This window comes from Lutjanus erythropterus, chromosome 2 (assembly GCF_056507025.1).
Source record: "Lutjanus erythropterus isolate fLutEry1 chromosome 2, fLutEry1.hap2, whole genome shotgun sequence".
NCBI classification, from domain to species: domain Eukaryota; kingdom Metazoa; phylum Chordata; class Actinopteri; order Lutjaniformes; family Lutjanidae; genus Lutjanus; species Lutjanus erythropterus.
The window spans coordinates 39,515,383-39,536,406 of NC_139318.1; the positions used below are offsets into that span (position 1 = coordinate 39,515,383).

General features: G+C 40.0%; 1 protein-coding gene across 3 annotated transcripts in view; it reads right to left on the reverse strand.

The window, feature by feature from the left end:
• The window catches only part of arhgef10la (Rho guanine nucleotide exchange factor (GEF) 10-like a), a 181,937-nt gene that overhangs the window by 63,587 nt on the left and 97,326 nt on the right, over positions 1-21,024 (reverse strand). For all 3 annotated transcript variants that reach the window (XM_084739346.1, XM_084739337.1, XM_084739330.1), the window contains one exon: positions 17,163-17,263. In XM_084739346.1, the coding sequence (XP_084595472.1) occupies positions 17,163-17,263 (101 nt within the window). The remainder of the gene's footprint in view (positions 1-17,162; positions 17,264-21,024) is intronic.

Sequence of the window (21,024 nt, forward strand, 5' to 3'; positions counted from 1 at the left end):
TCACCTCTTGCTGCACAACCATAGTAATAACTGGTTTAAAGAATGAGCTAGATAATTGTAGGGTTTTAAATCATTCAGTCATTTATATTTACAGTCATCTTGAGTTGTGGAGTGTTCTTCAATAATTAAAGGGGAAGGGAGGTGGGAGGAAGGGTTAGCCTGCGTGCTGACTATCCCTGAGCGAGCCCCTGCCAGGATACAGAGAGGTGTGAGGTCACTTATTTAAAGACTTTAATTGAGGGCAGATTGCTGCAGGGAGGGGCAACAGGTCCGGTGGTTTCTTTTACCCCAGAGTAATCATCAACTTTCTTCAGCTAATTATTAGATTAGCATAAATAATGTTCCATTTGGGTAAGGCTGACTGCTCCTCACGAATTTGTCAGTTAGTAAAAATGAACCTAGATACACATTTAAAAGACAGACGGATACAGATTGAAAGAATGATAGAAAGACAGAAACAGAAAGAGAGAGACTGGAGTATGAACAAAGGGACAGGCAGAGAAAGTGAATGTGAGAGGAGACAAATTAGCCTTAACCTTCAGTCTTTGCCACGTAGTAATGATGATGAATAACGGTGACCAAATGATAAGCACTGGCTTAAATTGAAAATGGCACCAAATACGGACATGCAGGCCACTCACCTCAACACACACACACACACACAACTATACACAGAGCTGCTCTCCTTCATATATGAAATAATTTAATGCTAAACACAGAAAAACAGCAGTAAAGAGACGGTACTATACTGCGTTCCTCCTCTACCTCAGGAGAATTATCTGATCTGCTGTTAAATCACTCTGACAGTAATTTGTCAAAACAACTAGACTGATTCTTGTATTAGATTGGCTAGTCTTAAATTGTAGAAAATAACCATAATCAAAGCTGCAAGCAGCGATGTACGGGGCCTCGCCCTCCTGCGCTCATCCGGGTGTGTGTTACTGGGTGCTGACTGGTTGGCAGGCCTCTGTGTGTTTTGGACAGTGTGTGCAGAGTTCAGTGTCATTTCCTGTGTCCACTATGTGGCACTCGGCAACACCCACTTATTATACTTCATGTTCCAGTACATCAAGTGTAGACCTCACCATGAAAATGACATATGAATAAAAAAAAAAAGGCTTACTTCCTGTGTCCCGGGACTCTTATCAAATATGGGAAACTTGGGATAGATTCGACCATCTTCACTCAAGTTACAATAACTTCCTGTTTCATAACAAAACACTGAAATATGCCACGGTGCTTCACAATAAATCATCATCAAATTCTGATCAAATTGAGCTGGATGTGATCAATCTGCTAGAAGGAGCTCCTCACAGTATTATTTATTAATATTATATACATGTCTGTAGGCCGGGACTCTTATTAAACATGTGAAGTCTGGGGCAGATCTGACCACCTACACTCAAGTTTACAGGTGTAAGAAAATATCAGTACATTTGAGTATTGTAATATAATGTTTTGCAATACTTTATCAATTCTCAAAGACTGAGAGGCAGTGGTTAATTTTGTGCAATGTTTAAACCACAGACTGATAAATGGCAGTGTCCAGATTCTTGTCCAGCTCTATTCAAGTCACAGCAACTTGCTGTTTCATGGCAAAACATCAAAATTCTCTACGGCCACACCGTTCAATGCAAACTCGAGGTTTTAATAACTTTTCATCTCGTGGGTGTTAGATTTGATTGGACACCATAGGGTGGACCATTTGAAGTCAACCAGATAACTTCTGCAGGAGTTTGTTAAAATACACTGCCTGGAAATGGTGAAAATTTGATTTCCATAGCAGTATGTGAAACGTGTCACAAAGAAATTTTGTAGGGCGTGCTGCTAAGAACTAAGATTAATTTGGGGGGAAACTAAAAATTCCTTGCAATTCCTTAGAAATAACTATATTTATATATATTAGGTTCAGCCAAGTATGCATGCTCATCTTTTCCTTCAAGTCACTACATGTAAAATACTCCCTGACTTCATTATTCTTTAATTTTAGCGGCTGTAGGAAATGAAGACATCACTGAGAACTGTTTTTCATATGTTTTCCCAGTGCCCTGTGAATTCTACCTCATAATACATTCACATCATGTTGGATTTACCATAAATAGGACTTACCGACTAAAATAAAATAAAAAAAGAAACATGTCAGCCTTCTAATGGTAATTACAAGTAGGGGCCTAGGACATGCAATTTACCGCGGCTCCCAATATATACCAATTAGTGTCAAATGGCGGAAGTGTGTCGACACGGGCAGCAGACTGCAGCAAAGCCACTAAAGCCAACAGTCGGATACAATAAAAATCAAAGGCATAAGTTATATTTCGAGTAATACAATGAACTGGTTATTTTGCATGTTGGCGGTCAATTAGTCGAGTGTAAAGGCTCAGAATATGGATTCCACATACAGCAAACTGTAAAGCTGATTCCACATAATGAGGCTTTTTTCTGCTAAGAAATACGAGCGGTTAAAAGAAGTCAAATTTAAAACACACACACGTCTTTAACAGTACAGAGTATAACATACTGCCTTCAGTAAATACAGGCCTAATTTCATTCATAAGCACCTGAGTCAATACAAAATTACTCAGTGTAATTCAGTCCCTCCAGGATTTCATGGGCTTTTTTGGGGATTGATTTCACAGCGGCTTATCTAAATGCACATTGTGATGTTTTTTGGTAATTTTTGCTATGAAATTGCAGGAGCAAGTGAAAATTGCAAAAAAAAAAAAAAAAAAAAGAAGAAGAAGAAGAAGAAGAAGAAGAAGAAGAAGAAGAAATTGCAATTGTTTTTGTATAATTCATCAACAGTCAAAGACAACCTGTTCCATGGAGAATTACACCATTCTGTTCTGGGCGTTCAAAGTAACCTCACCAAAGAGGCTCCGCATTACAGAAAATTCTAACAAAATACACTTTATTTGTAAATGAAAAAATGCACCTGGCGGGTGTTCCACAAAGAAGCAAAAATGTTTTTAGAGCTCACACAAAATTATAAAATATAAAACTGCACAGAGAGTTGATAAATGCATGTTCTTTTCAGTGCTCGTGACAACAAAAAACAAAAAAAAAATCAGAAAAACACAAACACAATAAATAATAAAACAGTGAGTTTGTTCATTGAGACGAACGTGTATGAAGTTTGTGCCAGGAGCGTGAATCTCTTGGTGCCTCACGATTCAATTCGAAATTCAGAGGGCTAAGATGCGATGAGAAAACGATCACTGATGCTTCTTGATGCATTAAAGCTTTAGACTTTTGAGACAGCGGGTGCCAGTGAGATTATATCCATCTGCAGCCGCTCCCATTCAGCCATCCTCACCTAAACTCAAGAAGTAGCCTGGTTAACAGGTAAACACGATGCACGTCACATTTAGGGGTGGGAATCTTTTTGTCCAATTTGTTTGTCTGTCTCCTGCTTCAGTTCCACTGAAATACAATATGAAACACAACTGGCAATTAAATGGTCTGCAGCCTTTTCATTTTAAATTGTTAACTCTATTAATTAATGACTGTATTAAGTAGAAAGCATCCTACAGTCTCCTGTCTGTACGAGAATAACAAAATGAGGTGGAGGCGAAATGCTCCGCTGTGTTGTTTTTAACGTTATGTCTCCAGCGGCGGAAAGCAGCCTCTCTGCTGTTAGCTCAGTGAAAGCAATTGCTGTCAAAGACACAGAGTGGCCACAGAGTTTTTGAGGTAAAACAGACTGTGCAGAGAGTGATTTTCTTCACCACAGAGTTGGTTTAAGTTGTCAAATGCTGCGATGTGTGTCACTCAACCCCTCTCGTTTGTTACTGATCGCTGCTCTTAACGTTTCTTATCGTTTTCTGGGTGATGGCGCAAAAAAGTATTGACAATAACCTTCACGTTCATCTTGCATTATTTAGACACTAAATCAAGACATGAATGCAAGTGCTGCTATCTGAGATGATAACTATAGCCCCCCCCCCCCCCCCCAAATTTGTGCATGAGACTGCAATGATTGGTGGAACTCATGGAAAGCTACAATGATCGGCCATTTTGCAGACAAGTTGTTGCAATTACAACAACTGCAACACCACAGTTTCATGGAGTGGCTGATAACTATTAATGTGCTGTCAGAAAACTGCAAAGGAAACTGAATGATGCGCATATGCTTCCTGTATAAACATCTTAAAGAGATAAAAAAAAAAAAACAAATGGGATTGGGCTTCATAATGAAATTAAATCTTAACTCATCCTGTGGGAAAAAAATAAGGCCTAAGCATGCCAAAGCAGATTCCCTGAAAACAACAACCACAGAGATAATATATTCTCCACTTGTCTACATCCTCATACAAAAACACGGTCAGAAAACAGTCACAGGCAAAATAGATTTCATGGATTACAAAAAAAAAAAATGGCACAAGGTCTGTTCTTAAAACTGCTTCACACAGGTGTCAGAGGCGAACTCTGCATTATTGAAGCAATCTTTAACGAAATACAGCATTATACTGAAGAGACTGGCAAAGAGGCATAAGACTATGATGCAGTTTGGGTCCCACATTATTAACATTTATATCAATAAGTTGCCACCAAACCAAGGAGTCATGTGCATCACCTTGGCTCGCCGTAGACCAGGAAATAACATGCCTCCTCCTGTATGCAGACAGTCTTATCATACCATTATCTAGGCAAAACTGTAACACTCACACACTCATTCACACTTACGTACTCACACACACACACAAGCACACCACCAGCTTAGCTTGACCGTAAGCTCACCTGGGTGGTTTGACACATCAATAAAGCACCTAAATGACAAGACATGCAGGCTGAGGCACACATTAATTTAAACCTGCCTGGATGCAACAGTTGTGTTAGTATGTTCTATAATTACATGCTCAGCTAGCCCCTTTTTTTCTTGGTTCACAGGGAGGAGAGCAGCGGGCTTTCACAGGGCAAGCTACCACCTGATTTTGCAGAGAGTGCACAAATTAAACCAATATAAAGATGGTTCACATCCATTACAGATCTATTTTCGTGCTCAACTGAAGTTACATCCACTTCTAACTTTCCAGTGCCTGGTAATGGATGGACTGTCGTGCTTGGAGGACAGTGGACTGTTAGATTATTGTAGTTATTCTCGATGAGCGACACACTGGAGAAAGAGAAACTATGATTTAGTTTAAAAAAACAACACATATTCGTGTTTTGAATAAAACCAAACACACAAGCACCATTACAAACGGGTGAGACTTGATGTGATCTTTAGTATATTGACTGTTAGACTAATCAGTAAACGAGCAGATCAGATAAAACCACTGCAACTGATGTGGCTTCCACCATCCTGAATTACTTGTTACACCTGAACGGCATATTCTGACTTAAAGCATGTGAAAACTAGTTAGCAAGAAAGCAGAAAAGTCTAAATAAATAGCTAAAAGTGCTGGATACACAGTTGAAACTCCTAGCTTCCACCAGTGCATATGATAGCACTACTGCTGCACATCTGACCAAATCTTCTGAAGAGAGGCCACTGGATTAGTGAACCAGAATTCACAGAACTAGGGTTACAAAATGTAACCACTCTTAATATTACCGTAGAGCCTTCTCCTGACTTGAACATTTTCATCTACATTTTGCCCTTTCATCCATGCACAAACAGCGTTTTAGGCCATTAAGTGCTTTCTAGTGCAGATCTGGAGCTCTGCCAGGCATGAGGCTGCATGTGTGATCAACAGAGCTTGTCCACAGTTAATCTTGCATACTACTGGACCCATCAGCCAAAAATCTTTTTTGCACATTTAGAACTGTACACTCAAGTACCTCTCGTGGTTGCAGTGGTTGATATTTTTGTAGAAACCTTGAATTACCTACATAAAAGCTACATATAACCTGTACTGACCACTGAGTCCTTACTCTTCTTAACTGCTGGCCACAGGTCATCACAGGTCACCGCTATGCTAAAACAAGCACTACCAACTTGCAATGTTTGGGGTTAACCAGTTATATATTAAATTAACTACCAAAAAATGTAATTCTAATCTTTTGCTTCCTCTTCCTGAGAAAAAATATGTACTTAAATTTCAGTTGATCAAAATGTTGGCGATTAGAAAGGGGTTACTTCAAATATTCTCTTTGGGTTCCCTGGTAAAGTACTGCACTCTACTGAGTGACCTCTTTTACAAGTTGTACATGTTGTACAATTACAAACTGCGATTTCAGTATGTATATGTAAAATGGAGCGTCTGGAAGGTCATCATCTCAAATTGAGCGTGCCCATTTTTGTTTTGTGTAATGAGCACATGCCTGAAACAACAGCAACAATGATGGACTACCAATAAAGGTGAAGAAATAGGTGTTAGATGAATAAAAATGATTTACTATTGTTTGTGTTTTTACGTTACTACCATCAAAGGAAAATGAGCTCGCTACAAATGCTCACAATGTCAGAATCTTTCACATGCGCTGGCCTTGGCATGCTTGTTTGAACATTTCTAATTAGTTTTGCATTCTTGTCTCTGCCTCTTTAAAGAAGTTTTTTCCTTGCCACTGTTAACTTAGTGCCTGCTCTTGGTGGGAATCGTTTGGTCTTTTGTAAATAATATTAACAATAGTCTAGTGTAGACCTGTTCTATATACCTGCACTGAGACAACTTCTGTTATGATTTGGTGCTATATAATTGACTTGACTTCACTAATTTATATAGATATTCTTAAAACAAAGACGGGGGAAAATATCTGTTTTCAAAACTGTCTGTATGGTGTAGACAATGCCTTAAACTACTTAAATATATATCAGTCCCTCATGATGGTTCTGCAATTTATCTGAATTTATAGCAAAGTAGATATATTGTCATTCTGCATTATGTCCACCATGAATAAAGCTCTTAAAATGATGTAAAACACTGCTAAATTATTTATACCAGAGAAAAAGAGACACTACAGTCAAAACTATTCCCTATGGTAACAGTCTTAAATAAGTGAAAACAAAAAGTTCTATGTCATATTTACAAATGCAGTAACATTACTTGTTTTTATTATGTTTTGAGAAATGAAAGTGAGTCCCCCTGTGCTGCAGTTTATTTATCTACTGTGTTAATTAAAGGCAATCTCTGTGAATGATGAGCTTCCACAAGCTAAAGGTTAAGGTCAGTTTTATCTACTGTGTGCTCAGCCTCGGCTACTGTACAATAACTATGTATAACATCATTTGTGAAGGTGCACGTCTGGAATACCAAGTAGGGGGATTCGGTTTCTCACTTTCTTTATTCCAATCATGCTTTTGTTTCAAGTCTTTTGCTGATGAAGATTAATTTGCAGAGCATGGCGCTCTATCAACCCCAGTGACACAAAGGGCAAAGATATAAACTAATTAAATACACCAGTGCAATTGATATTTCCCATGGATCAATGCGAGTGTGGGATCTGTTAATTAAATCCGTGATAATGTTTACTTATCATAAACATTTCCCATGTTTGAACACAGCGAGATAGGGAGATAATCTTTGCTGTCTGACAGATTAATTTTAGGGCTAAGGGAAAAGCCTTCCAGCACATACTGAGTGATCGTCTCTTCTGTGAGGGGGAGGCTTCTATTGAATGTTTATATTAAAAGTGTTATCAAAGGAATTCTTTATTGAGTAGAAATACTTTAACAGCACAAAACAAAAAGATGACGGGCGCATATTAGCCCTTGTTATTTGAACAGACGCAACAAAATCAGTTAAAATAGGAACCAAGCGATCTGAATCCCTGGGCTAATGGAAGTAAAGCCCTCGCCGTCTCGCCTAAAGCCCGAGCAGCAGGGTGAATTTTGCACCCCCCCCACCCCCCTTCCTCGCTTGTCTCCTGTGTGGTATACATCGGCATGGCACAGGTTATCACACAGTGGATTAAGAAGGTGTGTCAGAGTGTGTGCCAGAACCTCCAAGCCGCACTCCACTCATCTATTGATCCGTGTTGCGAGGGAAAAAGAGAAAGACCGGCACGCTTAGCAGTGTAACCACAGGCAACAGCCCCCTGCCTGCCCTGTGTTCCCTGCAGTGGGACTGATTGCTTGTCTCAATCATCCTTTCACCCCCCCTGCCTTCCCACCGCCAGCCCCCACCTACCCGTTTACACACACACACACACACACACACACACACACACTCCCACACACCCTCGACATCTTTGCCCACATTCATTCCTCTGCTTCTGCCTCCAACGTCTCAGCAGCAATCTCTCATGATTTGACGGCCTCTTGTTCTTCTTGTGAGGGCCATCAAAGTCTGCAGCCTTAACCCTGTCTGAAAGGGCTGGGACTGCATGGTAGGAAGCAATTAATTCTGCAGTGAGAAAGTCCATTAATTAGGCAATGCTTCTGGCTATTTCGCGAAAACCCTTCAGAAACACTAGGGCCACTCGGAGAGGCATGAAAGATGCAGTGGCACACCAGGTTATTAATGGACCCTGGGGCTCCTGGCGAAGCACCACCGTGGGGTAATTCTCACTTTCTATTTCAAGGCCTCATAACTACACCACATGCACACACAGAGTGACAAATGCTGTTTACTGGGAATGTGTCTTATCGGGCTTGGCTGCCATATTATAACATGTAAAAGCCCGACTACCAGCTTCAACATCCTGCTGAAATGTGAAGATCTCCAGTTAAACTTTTCTAAAAACCACCACCACACTGTGAAAGAGTTATACATGCGCATACATAAATCCATAGGAACTTTGTGGAGTCAACTAATCTTTTCTCATTAACTTAACATAAATATTCAAGCTTTATTCAAGTTAATTAATCTTCAGATTTGTATTTGATTTCAGAACACTTCAAAACTTATAAACATGAGATCTTCTTGCTTGAAGAACTTGAAATGATGACTTGAATGAATGTATTCTACAGTTTATTCAAATCATTAACCTTGGGACCTTGGGGTTCTTTAATATTTTTAGCAAGGATTCTTGGTAATTTTCAGTATTAATATCAGGGTTCTATATGATTTTTTGGATTGATATAGGGGTTCTTGACAACTTTTTGCCTTGTTATTGGGGTTCTTGACTTTGTTTTGCATTGATATCAGGTTTCTTTGCAATTTTATACATTGACATAGGAGTTATTTACAATTTTTAGCATTGATATCAAAGTTCTTGACAATTTTTAGCTCCGACATTTCTGTGAAATGAAGAATTAACTCCTCAAAATGAGAAAATTTAAAAGGAAATCAAATTTGTTGGTAATGTTTTTTCAGTGTGACTGAACATTTGTTGAATCAACTTAATACCTTAAGCTTATTTAAGTTTTCTCAAGTACAATTGAATTAATATTAAGCTTATTTGACTCAAAACGTTTGTTTTCAATCATTACAAATGCAGTCGACTGAAAAATTTACACGCAGCCCAGGCATGAACTTGCTTAACTTAAAAAAAATAGTTTATCTTCACAGGGCAAGCATGGGCTGCAAAATGTTATGCTCAAGGTGCAAAATGGGTTCAGAGAACCTCACAGCATTAACAAGGCATTGTTAATGGGCAATGCACTGATAGGACTTTAATACGGCATGCAGGAATGTCTCTAAAAGGCACTGATATTCACACATGTGGCTCGGAGAAGGCTGTGAAGTACAGCAGTGGGATATCGCTGTTTCCTCTAAATGGAGGTAACAGGATAAACACTGGTGTGAAGATGGGTCTGGGAAAATGAGTTTTGTGATGTCTAATCACTCACTAAATCATGCATGAGAACATTAGCTATTTGTGGTGTCCACCATTCAGGGACATTTCGGAGCCCGGCGCCCATTTCAAACTAAACAAGCCCATGGTTCGGTGCGTTTGAAATGCTGATTCGACTGTAGGTCTCCCCTGAGCACAGGGCAGGCCTGCCTCCGCCTGCAATGACGAGGAAGCCTCGGTGACAGTACGCCATCCGTGAAATTAAATCAACAACTCGCTTATTGTAATTACATTTGGTTAAATGGGAAGGCAAAGTGTGGGTGTAATACAATTAACATGTAATTGTCATCCTGACCAGGTTGGTGCTGATCTATTTCCCCAAGGGACTCAATGAAATCCATCACCCCGCCCTCATCTCAACCATTTGTTTTTAAATGAACGATTCGATGAGTACCAGCGTGTCACACTGCTGCTGTGGAAGTGCTATCATGAGTATGAGACGTGATCTAAATGCTGCAGCAAATAACTCGGATTTCTACAGTTCTTTCTGACTTTTTAAAATCATAGTTGAGTCGTTCACATATTCTGATAATGTTAACGTCACTGTACGTTTTATTTATTCATTTATTTCAGGGTAAAATATTTTAAATATCACAGAGATTTAAAAATGACAAATCTTGAAAAAAGCAGAAATAGGGACCTCTGAAGCAGCTTGAGTGGAGGCAAAACATTTCCATATTAAGGAACCGTCCCAATTTGTTTTTTAATTTGAGAAAGGATTCACACATTTTTAAGAGGGGTATCCAAGACTCAAATACCGTCGAATTTGGAGACCTTTCAACAGGGCCATGTTTTTAGTTTGAAACCGAGGAGCAATAAAACCTCCTGCAGGCCGTTTTGGTGGCAAGTAAAAAAAAATCACTTGAAAGTGGCTAAATCCAATATCACCTACACGGAAGATTGGCATGGAATGATTCTGGGAATACTTAAAAACAGAAAAGTTGACTTATTCTTTGAGGATCCAAAAAGAAAAAATGCACCAAATTTAGAAAGAAAATGGCATATGGGGGACAGTTTGACGACAGATTACAGTACCAAGGTGACTTAGCTTGCAGTGTTACCTGATGGACAGATAGTGGTTAACTAGCTTACTTGTTGTTAAGGGGGGCTAATTTCTTTCCACTTTTATCTGTACCTAGCATTAGCTAGTTAGCTCAAGTAGAGCTGAAAAGAAAACCACCTCTGTATTGTAATCCCTGTCTAACTGCCTGTCTTGTTGCCAGCCCTGTTATCTGGAATATCCCAAAATTCTTTTTAATAAAAATAAATAATAGATCATGTGTATTTAGAACCAGATACGGGCTGTCACACATTACTTCACAGTTACAGTTTGACACTAAAAAAGGAGAAAGTTGAGGCAGAGAAATGTGCTGTGTGTTATACACACACCTGCATTCACTACTCAACCTTTAAAATTCTCTGCTGCAGGCAGCGTTTTTATACACATAAAACAACTTTTCTGAGTATGAATAAGACACACAGTCCTATTTCAGTGCCCTCGCTCTGACTAAATTATTTTTCAACAATATAGCTGATTATACATAACATAATAATGATATAGGCTAAAGGTAAAAACCTCGGGTCAAGCTTCCGCCCCCGCACAGAAGAGAGGAGATGTAAAAAGAAAAAAAAAATGCAGCTCATTTGCTTCATGTGTCTAATAAAAGTTTTGTCACTCAGTTCAAGTAACAAAGCTGTTTTTTTTTTGCATGTTTATAACCTTTATGCTCAGTTTATGAGGCTATGTGTGATTGTGGATGTGGAGGACTGATGTTGCGTGGGCTGTCGACTATGAATACGTGTATAAAGTCATATAAGCCACTTGAGAGGGAGGTAAACATGAAAGGACCTTGGATACACAATAAAGTACAACCTTTTTCTTTCTACCTTTCAAGTTCTAAACCAATCAATGCTATCTCTCTCACTCTGTATTGTTGTGGTTAGTGAGGATTGCAGGGACTTTAAAACTGCGGAGATATATGATACTATACATGATCCATGATATGAGAGTTACTATAATTGCATCTTGGCAAAAGAGAGAAGATTGCGTGAAACATGAAACCCGGCATCTAAAGATTAAATGTCAAGGGGTTTAAAGTCTCCGGCGTGTATCAAAGGGTTAAATATAAATTCCATGCTTTGTAAATATATAATCATACTATGAAAGAAAATGCACATTAATTTAGTGTGAATGTTTCCAGATAATTCGAGGAAACACCATACACTTGTTTACACACTTATTGTCAATCATTTTAACAGACAATGAGTGAATCAATATCTGAGTAAAAGATTCTCTTCTGGTTGAAAGATGCTCTTTATTCTCTCGGCAGCCCCACTGCACAAATCTGAGTCTTGAGCTTGATGTATAGAAATCATCTAATTGTTTGATGTCTTGACTGCAGCAGGGGGTTCTCTGTAATCCCCTCCCTCTTTACTCCACTTGCTCTAAAAGGTCTCTGTATTTCACTCAGCTTCGTATTTTATTTCATGTCCTTTGCTCGGCTATTTTATTACCTTTCTTTGCACCTCGAAGCCTGTTCTTCTTACACTTGGCTGCTTGTCGCGCTGCTGACGGAGGGATCAAAGCTTATTTTACTGTTTCTCTCATGGTAACTTGTCCTGGACAGCAGTGTTGGTTTAAATTCCTAAAATTTTGCAGCCTCTGATAAGATTTTATTGTTACCTGTGTCAATATAGATTCTGCTTATTGGTCAGACTCTTCATAGATTCCCTTATTGAGCCCTGATCAATTTTAGTCAAGCTGGATGTAGCCTGAGAGCAAACTGCAGCAACAGTCTGCCTGTCATCATCTAAAATGGATGTAATAAGAGAATATTTGTACAGCATTTCTTTTCATTTAGAATTTCTAAGTTGAAGAAAGATCAGACTTACAGGAGTTTTAAAATCTTAACCGATTTTGAAATCTGGTTGCATCATGTGCATGAGCAGAACCTTCATAGATTTTCTTCATACACACACACACACACACACTACAAAATTTGAAAATAATTGCGCATCACACACTACAGGATATTATTAAGACAATCATGCCAGAGGGAGCGCGATCTTACGTGACCTCTTGGGGAAGCAGATATAAACAAAGTGGAGGCTAATGTGGTGCAACAGCTTGCTGGAGTAACGCTTTGCAGTGAGAAAAAAGGCAGATGGATTTAAGAGTCTGGATGAGGAAATGTTTGGAAGGTATGGCCAACCGTCCGTTTTAATATCTTCAGCAGTAGCAGCCTAGCTAGTGTTAGCATCAAGGGCACAACATCGTCAGCTGCTCAGCTGCTCAGCTGCTCCTGTGTCCAAGTAGATTTGTCTGTCTGATTGAGTATTTATCGTCACGCTCTGAAAATGCTGACGTAATCATCCAGTTCTTTACTCGGAAATATCAACCATGAAAATTATCAGGGTATCCCAGATGAGTCTACGAGCAGACAGGAGGTTTAAGATTGAATCTGTAAACTCCTCAAATTACCTGATAATCTTGGGCTGAACTTCGTTACTGACCGATGGAAAAGACCTGATTTCTCCCTTCGATTCTCAGGAGGGGTGAATCTGAGGTACATTGCCCAAACCGGCTGTGGTCTGGGCCCAGCTTAAGCCTGCCTGCATGGTGCTAATGTTATTAGGATATTTATTGGATGTGCCGCTTGGTTGGGAGGCAATCTCAAATAAATGACATTCCTGAAATTTGAGCATGTTGCACGGAGAAATATTTAGGCATATTGTTGCTGTTATCACCTTTAATTGAAATCATCATTTTACAGACACTGCAACTAGTACTCTTGTCATCTTTATCCATGAAATGAAGCTACTCTTTGGACCGTTTCTTCCTCTCCATTATGACGCCTTTTTACAAGTTTCCAACAGTGTAGCAGCATGAGTTTGACGTCATTGTTTTGCAGTGTGCTTGGGCACAGATCCTGGAGGGAACGAGCGCGGTTGCATTTTGCACCTCAAACCCAGTTAACTACTTTTTTCTTACTTCCCCAAAGTGTGAAGGACAGTAAAAGAGGATATCGGTGGCTTCAGGCCATCCACAGAGAGGATGAAAAGGGTAAACTGCGAGACTGGGCTGGTCAATACATTTAGTGTACATCTGTGGCGTCATTACAGGTTAGTTAATGATGTTACTCAGTAAATGACGTGTACCGATTGTGTCTGTGGATCGAAGTGAGTCAGAAAAGAGTCTTAGCAATGGTGTAAATAAAGTTTTTCTATGAAAAAAGATGGTCCTACCATAAAACAGCTGGTTTTTGAACTGAGTTTGGTTTAACAGCCTGTCCACAGACAGAGAGCAGAGGGTATTTTAATGATAGTAATTCACATTAATTGAGTTAACCTACCTTCTAACCCTAAGTCATAATAAGATCTGCATTGGCAATGTGCAACTGTCAGAAAAAAGTGCTGGCATTGATAAAAGGAATTGATAAGCTCAGAGGCATTAGATTGTAATGAATCGATTCAGATCAGATTCTCAGCAGTTCTGATTCTTGGTTCCTGTCCCTACTTAGATGCGTCAGTTTCCCCTGATCAACGGACGGACTGCAAATTTTTCAGAAAGGCAAAGATTTCACATTGATCTTAACACACAGGAATATCATGTCTGCGACAAGCGCTCGAGGCTACGAGGTAGTAGTAGGATAGCATGACAAAGACAGATTGGTGCTGACAGTTGTGTCATTACAGAGTCAGTCAACGTGAGAGTGAAAGCAATGCGCAATATTTACATTTTGATAGCATTCCATCTTTTGTCTTCAGGGTGTTCAGGCTGCGTTTTCCACAGGTGTAAGATCCTAAGAAAGCGAGTAAATTTAATAAATGTTTATTTGGTGTTTTCTTTCCAAGTGAATGGCAAATAAATTACAATGACATACTTGTGATCCTCCGCTGTTTATTTTATCCTCTGCGACTCGTGCTTGATATTCATGGTCTCCGTAAACCTGAATGCAGCACAGAGGCTCCTGGTCCGTGTGACAGCTATGGATAACTTGCATGATTTGGCTTTGAATATCACCCATGTCCACACAGCGGCCATAAGAGAGGCGAGCTGCATGCTATAACTATGCCACCGTCCTCATCAGTACGCCTGCTGTGATGCTGATAAAGGTGTGAGCAACAAGGGAAGGCTGGGGATGCTGCGCTTCACTGCAGCCACAGCATCCTTTGCACTCAGCCTGATGTTTTTGATGCCACTCTGACACGAACCATATACAGCAAGCTCTACTTGAGAGGCTACAGATGCATTGTGTGCTTCATGCACCTCCATACCCCCACTGAGAGAGGAAATCCACTGTGTCCGTGTGTTTTCTGTTTTTATTGGAATGTGCCAGGATGAAGAATCTCAAGATGCAGCAGAGGAAAACTTCTGTGAACTGAAAACCTCTTGAACACAGTTCAGCCTGAGTGTCTGACCCGCTCAGATGCTGACTAGAACCATACATGGTTCTTTGGCTCGTTCCCATAGGAGAATCTGTTTTGGTTCCTGTTAGCACTTTCTGTAAACGTTCCATTTGGACGCCTTTCAGAGAGTTTTACCTTAGAATCCAACATGATGGGTTAGAACCAGAACCATCTCTGAAAGGCTTTACCCAGAACCCCTATGGAGAGGTTCTACAGAGAACCCTTCTATGGTGCAATGGATCCACCAAGAACCCTCTCTGGAGGTTCTACCCGGAATCTTTCCAACTTCTCAGGCTGCCAAAAGGAACCCAAGAATCTTTTTATATTCTAAGTGTTTTATCAAGAATCCACCCAAGGGGTTCTATGGAAAACCTTTTTGTATTCTGTATGTTTTAATCTAGAACAATGCCAGGGGGTTTTACCAAAAAGCTTTTTATATTCCAATGGTTTTAAAACACACTAGGAGGTTCTACCAAGAACCTTTTCTATATCAAGAGCACACCCACAGAACACACTCTATTGTCAAGCTATGTATGTTTCAAGGGTTTTACCTAGAACACACCTATCAGGTTCTACTAAGAACCTTTGTATAATCCAGTGGTTTCATCTAGAACCCATGGAGGGGTTCTACCAAGAATGTTGTTATATTCCAAGGATTTTATCTAGAACGAACTGAGAGTGTCTACAGAGAACCGTGTAATGTTCCAAACACAAACACTGTGAGGCTTTTACAGAAAAAAAACTTTATATTCCAAGGGTTTTATCTAGAACCCACCTGGGGGGTTCTACTCTTGACAAACCCTTGATAGAAGAGTTCTTCAAGGATTCAGACAATCCTTAAAGAACTCTTCCCTCCTTGGGTGAAAAGGGTTCTTCATGGAATCCTCAGTCTTACAAAGAACCCTTGACAAAATCTTTGTTCAAAAAAGGTTCTTCAGAAGCAAATCAGTCTGAATAGAACCTTAAGGAAGAACCATTTTGGAACCCTTATTTCTAAGAGTGTATGGTTGGTTATTAAAGACACTGACAGAGACATCTCTGGCCACTCATATAAGCAAGACATTTAATTGGTCCTCTAATCTACCAATAACTTCCTCCGAAACCTTAAATGTTTCTCGCTGACGCTCACAGCAAAGGCCTCTGGGATATAGGAAGCCACAGCAATACGATGGGAGCTACACACAAGTGCAGCGTGTTGAGAGACATACTGCATGCACAACAAACCCAGAATAAAGTGTGTGTGACAAGGAAGAGAGCTCAAGGCGACACGGGGAGTAGGAGAGGATGGGTAAAAGAGGACTGGGGTGGTGAGTGGGTTGAATATGCGTGCCATCATGGCCAAATAAGCAGATTAATGTCCTCGGTAGTCCCATCTCTGTTTTTGCCACTGGATGACAGCACGCATTGATGAAGCCCAGAGAGGAAGACCTCCTATACGACGGCGTGGTCAGACTGCATAGTAGGCTTAGGCCTGGGCAGAGGAAGGCAGGGGTTGGGAGGGAAGAGGTTAGGGAAGATAAAAAAAAAAAACAGAACTGTGCTGCTCCCTGCTGGGCAGGGTCTGGCCTTTCTCTTCCTTCATGAATGTTGACCACTGCTGAGTCTCTACAACCAGTGAAATTTCAAAGAGGGAGACTCAGGCTCACAAATAATTGGTAATAATTCGACTGACCTAGTAGACATGGTTTGTAGTCTCAAGTCCTCATATGGCAATAAAATCTTTCCTAAATGATGCTTAAATGTTTATTTTCACGATACATACCTGGCATTTTAGAACAGGTGATTAATTTGACATTGTTCAAATAGTTTGCCTCTCTTCTCAGCATGTAAACTTCTGATGACCCAGTTGAGAGTTGCGTTTTTTCTCTGATTATATAAGTGGGAACACCAGTTGTGCACTTAGCCAATAGAGCGAAGCAAACACTGATGGTGTGTCTGAGCCCCTGACTTAAAACATTGTTATTACATTTCATTGCATTACATCATCCTGTTTAAATAAAAAATGACATAGTAATCCTTTCTCTGTGGTGTGTGTGTGCCTGTGTGTGTGTGTGAGTGTGTGTGCTTGTGCTTACGTAGTGCAATCTTGGCCAAGTGCAGACGGTTGACCCAGGAGATCTTACTAAGGGGGTTTGGAGTGTTGAGGACCACCATGAAACTGACAGGACGCCCCGACCTGGAGGAGAACAAACACACACACACACATTGATACCGACGTTTAATTTTAACCAGTTTGCCACAAAGTCTCCACCAAACAACAGAGAAATATTAATTATTGCTGGCTTAGTCTCTTTTTGTCAAATTCCATAGTTTTATAAGTAAAAACAGTTGACATGTTGCTGAGATCAGCATCACCAGGTCATTTCTGTCGTTTTCAAATGATCTGAGTGGAGCCCCGCGTGGAATTTTAAAAGCTTTAGAAAAAACATAATGTGTATGAATGTTTGTTAGTCTGCATAACATAACAGCCTGTCAAAATAAATATAAGTCTCTAAACTAACTGTGAGTGTGGGTTTGATTTAAGCTACTTTTGGAGCAGCATTTCAGACTCCGGTTAACCGGGGAAGGCTGGTGCAACTGGGGACAAAAGCTGTGTCCCAAACTGGAAAAACGCTGATTTTTTGGTGAGTGGTCAAGGCCAGGGTTAGGTTAACGGAAGGTTTAGGAATAGACAAGTATTGGATAAGGTTAGGATTAGGGTGAGTCCACAGGAAATCAATGCAAGTCTATGTAATATCTCCAAAAATCACATAAGTAAACAAGCAAACCAATAATGTTAACATAAATAAATTTAACTGTTTTAGCAATTACCCATCCTCCTGCAGCAGGAAGGAAAACTAAGGCATCAAGCTGAGAACAATAATACCAATATCATGTTTTCTTCTACACTTTAGATTTTACACTCATGTCATATTTGATATTATTCTTACGTTAATGTAATTTTTGGAACAATGTAGCACAAAAATTACCTTTGGGTTTAATAAAGGTCTGTCTTTTCGTGAACAACAGCGTTTGAGGTGCACATTTCAATTTTTCCATGATTAAGATATACTTCAAGGTAAACGAGTTGCCAGAGTCCATAAAAAGGCATCAAAAAAGTGTCCGTCAATCAAAAAAATAAATAAATAAATAAATGCGGGAGAGGATCCCCGCCACACACCCCCACCCTCACTACAGAGATCCAGGCTAAGTCCCAGTTGTCCTTAAATCCTAAAAACATCCCTGGTTGTTGAGGTTCACAAATTGTGATCCTGGTATAAGCCCCTCTGTTTTGGTGTCAAAACTGCTACAGCTGCAGTTGATTGTGAAATCTTGTGTAACGACAGCTGAGCAACGAACACGGCATGTTCACAGGAAACCTTGTTTTTGAATCATTGAAGTGCTTCATTTATGCATCACATCCGTGCTGCAGGGAGGCGGACAGGGTGGAGGGTTGACATGAAGGACAGGACTTTGACCCCAGAGACTAGAGCTGGAAAGTGTGCAAACATTTGTGCACCTAATTAGAGTTTTCAGGTATATGTTGGTGTATCCATCAACGCATGTCACACACAACAGACATGACAGGATGAAAACTATGTTAAAGATGTAACGAGACGACACAAACAGAGAGGGAGACTTGACCACGGAGGAAAGGTGAGGTTGAGTTAGATTTGTGCAGAAACAGCTGGCAGAAATACAGAACATTTCAGAGCCTGTACTTTTTCATTTCTACTTATCAGAGTTTTCTTTTACACACGCACCTGTACTTCTACCTCAGTAAGGAACTGTGTGTACTTTTGCCACCTCTGCCAGAGACTACGTGGTTCAGGTAAATGTTTCCTGATTCAAGTCACTGTGGACTTGAATCACTATAATCTTTCCCTAATCTTATCCATGTGCTGTGAGTGTCTAAACATAATCCTGTACGAGCAGCATTCCAAGGACATTGGATATGAGAACTAGGTTGTCAATAACCATTTTGCAGATGCGTTTAGTGTCGACATTTTTGCAAATTGCCATATACTTTAATTAACAACATGTTCTCATTATGTTAAATTTAAATGTAATCCAAGCAGCATCTAATTTCCTTCAAAATGTGTTTGCTGTTGCAAATTAGTTGTATATAAACATGATTTCTAGAGGAAAGGTGGTTTTGGCTGAAGTATAACATATGTTCTGAAAGAGAGCCACCTTCACCAATCTGCACTACAGGGGAACTTTACACATCAAAGTCTATTTACAGGTCTTGAGGAGTACTACTGCATGGGTGAAAAAGTTGTATAAAGCCCTTTGTGGCTCCAGAGGGAGCTCTGCAAAGTTGCCTGAAGTGAGCTTCATCTCTGCTTGAGGCTAGCAGCTCAAAGTTTAGCCGCTACCAGCGCTACACGTCTGAATCTCAGACCGAACTGTCAGCAGTTGAGATGCATTGTGGGCACTGTAGACGCCAGAGGTCTGACATGGAAAGAAGAGAGTGCGGAATAAAATACAATATCCCTGATTCTTGTGAGTCTTCTTAGCTGATCTCATCTTTTTGTTTAAACAATCATGAATCCAACAATGTTACAGAAGTGCAATGATGAATTGGTGAAGCACCCTTTTAATGTAACTGTCATAGCTAAACACTGAAGTACATCCTTGAAATGCAGTTGTTACAGCACTTGAAGTGGATCAATGTTCAGCCTAAGCTGTTTCTTCGAATAATTTATTTATGCTGCAATAACTGTTTACAGGCCATTCATGTGGTAAATTCTTGTTAAGAGAAAATATAAATAAAGCACAGTGCAACACCTGTAAACGAACAGAAATGTGCTGGCTGTATAAGTGGCTTGTATACATATTTATGTCTCTATACACCCCCCCCCCCCCCCCCCCAAAAAAAAAAAATATCAGATGGGAATTCAACAGGTGGAGCTCCAGATGCAGAAGACAGCCATACTTGTAACTGTTGCATGCAATAAGTTCTCTTTCGATGCAACCACAAACAGTTATGGCCTCAGATGAAAACTTAAAAACAGATGGCCATGTGTTCCCATACAACTGGTGACTGGTATGAGTATATACCAGGAGAGAAAAGATTCAACTATTTAGTGATTTAAAAAAAGTGACAATCTATAGTTCTGCATTTTAGCTAACTAGCTGGACAATATTAGTGAAACATTTGCTAACTATCTACCTAATTAGCAAGCAGTTTTTTAACATTAGCAAACTAGGAATATATCATTTTAACAGGATCCAGCAATGTTTTTTTTTTTTTTTTTTTTTACCATATTCAAAATCTGTTTTTCTTTTCAACACAGACAAGTCTAGCATGTAGCATATCCAAGTACAGGAAACAGGAAAGGAGAAAGTTGACGGAGGTACCAAGCTTGGTCAACTGTCAGTGGAGCACAGAGGAAAACAGTGGCGAGACTTAGGAAGGTTAAATTTCTATGAAAGGTTTAATCCAAGGCCCCGGGAAGAGTGTTGGGCTTGGAAGCCAATTTGACACAGTGGCTAAACCGCGAAATGACAACTTCACGTGCTGTTCTGCAGCCCAACAAAACACTTTTTCTTCATAAGCTTACATGGTGAAAGAAGCATCTGTAAAATAGTGGGCTTCACAGGTTTCATGAAATTAGAATTTAATACATTTGGTCCAGTAACATTTGCAAAGTCTCAAAGATTAAATTATTTTACCACTGTTCAAGTTAGCAGAGGGCTAAACAGGAAGTTAGCATCTCTACTGCGCTTGCTCTATGGGCTGCACAATGCTGAAGCATGTGCAGAGGATCACACACAGAAGTCGCCCTCATGTGCCACTGAGCAACTCTCATAGGACTGAAGAGAGGCCCGCCTCCAATACTGCATCCAGTTCTCTTTAATGCATCCATGGTCTAATCTGGTTCCAAATGTTCATGTTAGAGTTAAAAGGTTGGCAGTAAAAATGCCAAACTGACATCGGCAGTAGCCATGGAG